General features: G+C 43.3%; 1 protein-coding gene across 1 annotated transcript; it reads left to right on the forward strand.

Annotated features, from left to right (window-relative positions):
* The first annotated feature begins 2,679 nt into the window (after positions 1–2,679).
* LOC134943961 (E3 ubiquitin-protein ligase TRIM39-like) lies at positions 2,680–4,254 on the forward strand. The gene has a single exon (XM_063932515.1). It carries the CDS (start codon positions 2,680–2,682, stop codon positions 4,252–4,254), a length of 1,575 nt encoding a protein of 524 aa, XP_063788585.1.
* Positions 4,255–5,224: the final 970 nt, after the last annotated feature.

The following is a 5,224-nucleotide window of genomic DNA, read 5'->3' on the forward strand; positions in this document are numbered from 1 at the left end:
CCGCCAGGGTAACCTGCAACAACACTCATAATTTTTAGTTTTGCATCACAGACCACCTGGACATTAGTGGATTGGGCCATATGTCTATTAGTATATATATATTGACGGCCCCTAGGTGATCTCAGCTGAACGTGTGTGCAATCTATGGCCCCCAGCACATTGGGCATGCGAGCAAGCTCATAGAAAGCTACCCTGACAGCACGCCACTCCGACTCCTGGGTAGGGAAGCAGATTGAGGCATTTATATGTGGATCCAAGACATCCCAAACCTGAGTGGACATTAAACAATCTAAGGTGAGTGTCATGTTATGTACTGTATACAATACTGTGTTGTAAAAGCTTACAGAAGCAACACTTAACAATAACCGGGTATGTATTTTTACACTCACCTGATTTAAATATTTGGAAAAGGTTGGCTGGGAGATACCAATAACGTCGCCTGCCACAGCCTGGAAGCTCCCAGTAGCCATAAAGTGTAACACAGCCAGGAGCTTGTGCAGGCCTGAGACAGAGCGTGAGCGTGCTGTCTCAGGGTCTAGTCCATGTTTGACCAGGTCATACAGACGGAAAATGTTGGATCTATTTAGGCGGAACATCTGTATGACCCTATAATCGGATAATGCATTTAAATTTAAACGACCACGAAAAAAACGTGGCAGGCGCATCCTCCGCGGCACCTGCACAACCTCCTGACCATGTTCACTTACCTGGCCCTGATTTATGGAAGCCTCATGGAGCAGTCTCAAGTATCCCACAGCAAACAGAAAGTCATTAGCACACATCACAGCCGCCATTTCAGAGTGAGAGATATTCAAAATGTGCCTGGGACACTTTTATAGGGCCAAACATTCAGGTGTGAGTAATGGATAATTGAGTACACATGTAAACACGCTTCTCAAAAGCAGGTCTGGTTTTTTTTAGGACTTTTTTACGATTTGTAATTTTTCACGGCCGCAAATGCATTTTCACGGCAGACATTACAATTACGAATGGTTAGTAAATGACCGAGATTCATATGTAAAAAGGCGCGTTTTGACCGATGGTGTATTCATTCGTAATTTTTTACAACTACTTCCAAAAAAATACGAATGCCCTCATCTCTGCCGTGATTTGAGTTTAGTAAATGACCGAGATGACACTTTGAAGAAAAAACGCCATCTCGGTCAAAATCGGGACCTTAGTAAATTTACCCCAATGGGAGCATGGATTAGAGATTTTGCAGTGCCTTGTATAAGGTATGGTCATAGTTTGGATATGTTTTTTAGATGCAATTAGAGACAGATTGATTGTGGGGAACAAAGGACAGTTCAGAGTCAAAGATGACACTTAGGCAGAGAGCTTATGAGGTAGGATTGATTGTCAAATTATCAACAGTGATAGAGATATCAGGTTAGTAACTACTATTGGCCGGAGGAAATATAATTAATTCTGTTTTGGAAATATTTAGCTTGCGGTTGCGAGAAGACATCTAAGATGAAACAGCAGAAAGGCATTCAGTGACATGTATCGGTACTGATGGTGACAAATCTGGGGAGGATAGGTAGATTTGAGTATCATCTGCATACAGATGAAACTGAAATCCAAGAAAGCTGATTTAGTTTGCCAAGAGATGAGGTATAAATTGAGAAAAGCAGAGGACCTGAGCCTTGAGGTACTCCAACTGATAGAGGTAGCGAAGAGGAGGAAAAATCAGAGAAGTGAAGACTGAAAGAGCGATTAGATAGGTAGGATGAGAACCAAGAAAGGGCTGTGTCCTGAAGACGTAGAGATTGTATTGTTTGTATGTATGAGAAGAGAATGGTCAACAGTGTCAAAAGCTGCAGAGAGATCTAGAAGAATAAGAATTGAACAATGGCCTTTAGACTTAGCAGTGGCCAGATCATTCACTACTCAGTCAGTGATGTCTCTGTGGAGTGTTGGGAATGAATCCCTGATTGATGTGGATCCAATAAGTTGTGCAAGTCAAGAAAGTGTGTGTGAGGTGAGTAAGCAATTCTTTCAAGTAGTTTGGAAGGTCATATATAAACTCCTAGCTCTGGCACTCTCTGGAAATGGCAGAGTACTGTACCTGATGCCCTCCTCAGTCTCAGCCCATGGGCTGCTTGTTACATATCCTCCAATGGCGGCACTCAGGATAAATCAATAACCACTCAGACTACAGCTTGGTAGACGTTTCAGCGCCTGTCAGCGCTTTTATCAAGCCATATATTTGGCTTGATAAAAGCGCTGACAGGTGCTGAAACGTTGCCGACCAAGCTGTAGTCTGAGTGGTTATTGATTTATCCCGAGTGCTGCTATTGGAGGATATATATATATATATATATATACATAGTTGCATTTTTTAAACTTTGATGCATTTTCTAATCTAATCTAAAGTGCTTTCTTTAGATGAAATATTTTTGTATGGGCTATCAGCTATCACCAGCAAGAGAGGGTGATATTGATGATGTGATAGTACTAGCATGGGGAATATTTTTTATTTAACAACCCATAGTTTATCTTGAGCAGTAAACCTTTGATAGATATGGAAAAGCCCTAACTCACAACTGAATGGGGTTATTTCCAGTTTAACCATTGGGCTAGGCCCTTAAACAGTGTGTCCCAGAGCTGCTCAGTCCCACCCTCTGCACTGATCTGCATAATGAGAATTTTTTGATCCATTTCTTCATATTTCCTAGAATGGCGTCTGCAGACATGCGACCTCAGCTGAGCTGCTCCATCTGCCTGAGCACTTACACAGACCCTGTATCCCTGAGATGTGGCCACATCTTCTGCCAGGACTGTATTGTGAGGGTGCTGGATACACAGGAGGGGGCTGGGGGCTATTCCTGTCCGGAGTGCAGGGCAGAGTATCAGGAGCGCCCGGCACTGGAGAAGAACAGGAAGCTGAGTAACATTGTGGAATGTTTCCTATGTAGTCATCCAGAGCCGGAGGAGACCCAGATCTTCTGTACTTACTGTGACTCTCCTGTGCCGGCTACTAAAACATGTCTGCAGTGTGAAGCCTCTTTTTGTGACAAACACTTGAGCAAACACAGTAAATCTGCTGAACATGTTTTAACAGAACCCACTGTTTCCTTTGAGGATAGAAAATGCTCCGTACACAAGGAGATTGTGAAATATTACTGCTCTGAGGACTCGGCTGCTATATGTATATCCTGCTGGGTGGCTGGAGACCACAGAAGTCACCCCGTGGAGCTTCTGGATGTGGCCTCTGAGAAGAAAAAAGAGACACTGAAATCTGTCACTGAGACCCTGAAGTCTGAGAGAGAGGAGACTGAGAGGAGACTGCAGCGTCTGCAGGATCACAGGAGAGAGGAGAAGGAGAAAGCCGCTGGTGTTACTGAGAGAGTCACTGATCTGTTTAGAGACATCAGGGAGAAGTTAGACACCCTGGAGAGGGGGGTCCTGGGTGAGATCTCCAGACAGGAAGAGCAGATGTCACTCTCAGTCTCTGATCTGATCACACAGCTGGAGAAACAGAAGGATGAGCTGTCCAGGAAGATTAGTAGCATTGAGGAGATATGTAATATCACTGATCCATTAACTGTCCTGAAGAAAGAACCAGAGAGTGATGTCATCAGTCACAAGAGCTGTGATGTCACCAGTGATGTAAGAGTTGCTGGATGTGTGAATGAAGGAATAATCTCACAGATATTACACAGGGGACTTTTACACTTGGCTAATATTGTGATGGATCTACAGACAAAGAGACAGCTCTTAGTGATGGGGAAAGCTGACATATTACTGGATATAAAGACAGCCTCTGATTACATTATGATCTCAAAGGATCGCAGATCTGCTTCTGATACTAATGTATATCAGCAGAGAGTAGATGGACCAGAGAGATTTATATCCCAGCAGGTGTTAAGCTCCTGTAGCTTCTCATCTGGGAGACATTACTGGGAAGTGGATGTGAGTGCAGCAGAGCAATGGCTGATAGGGGTGGCCAGTCACAGTATAGAGAGAAAGGTAAATGTTAAGGAATCATTTATTGGACATAATAACAAGTCATGGGGTCTGTACTTTATTGACAAACTTCGAGTATGTCATAACAATATATATAAAAAAATAGATCCAAGTTCTTCTGTGCAGACAGTGGGGATATTCCTGGACTATGAGGCCGGGCGTCTGTCCTTCTATCAGCTGTGTGACCCCATCAGACACTTACACACCTTCTCCGCCACCTTCACTGAGCCCCTATATGCTGCATTCTGTGTGTATGAGAATTCCTGCATCAAAATCATAAAGTAAATTGTGTAACAAGGAAATTATTTGTAATAAATCCTAAAATATATTACCTTACTGTCGGAAATAAATAATTGAATATTACTAATGTATTTCTTTTGATATTTTTTTCCAATAGTAATCAACAACAGACAAAATAGTATTGTAGAGGTGAGATCTATTTGTTGTATATTTACTTTATTTTAGCAAACAGTAACTTCCATCTAAATCTTTTGGATTGACTAATACCCCTTGTACACAAAAGTCCTGGGTCTGACCAGGGATTCACAACTGACTCAGACCTGGGAGAGACCCCTTTCTTTCTGCGGCGCTGAATGGGTTATTCATAGATTGACAACATGCACACTGTACATTGTGCAGTGCCAGTATTTGGAGACGGCATCATGCCCTTGCGTCGGAATGCGATCCTCCCCATGTAGTAGAAAGGACCTGGGTTACCAATTTACACAGCTCAACTGGGTCCTTTCTGTTCCCAACCCTGCAAGCTACCAGACTTGATTTCCCGGGTCAATGGACGTGGGTGGCGCCTTTTCCACTGGTCAAAAACCCATGTCGTGTCACATGTTTAAAAAACTGGGTTTTTGAAGTCAGTGAAAAAGGGTTATTAGTTAGCATATAAAGTTCCTCATAACTGGGAGTGCAGAGTTCCCCTGAACTGCAGACTCAGGGGAACTCTGATCTGGTGCTGGTCTGTTCCCTGCTACTAAGGTGGATCTGTGTCAGGCAGACAGTGCTGGTGGTGATGCCGCCCTATGTAGGACGCGTCGTTCATGAGGGTCTCAGGAGAGGGGCATAAACACCATCATCATCATCATCATCATCATCATCATCTATTTTTAGAACAGGCCTCCTTAGTAGCAGAGAACAGAGCTTAGGTAACAATTGGAGGCTACAGTGACACCTGCTGGATATTAGGAATGCTGCATCCCTGGTGAGCAGAACTTTATAGCTTAGAGCAGTGGTTCCCAAACGTTTT

The sequence above is a fragment of the Pseudophryne corroboree genome, chromosome 7, assembly GCF_028390025.1.
Source record: "Pseudophryne corroboree isolate aPseCor3 chromosome 7, aPseCor3.hap2, whole genome shotgun sequence".
Classification (NCBI taxonomy): Eukaryota; Metazoa; Chordata; class Amphibia; order Anura; family Myobatrachidae; genus Pseudophryne; species Pseudophryne corroboree.

What these genes read in the sequence shown, in the direction of transcription:
- LOC134943961 (XM_063932515.1), top strand. Translation starts at nt 2,680, where the DNA reads ATGGCGTCTGCAGACATGCGACCTCAGCTGAGCTGCTCCATCTGCCTG.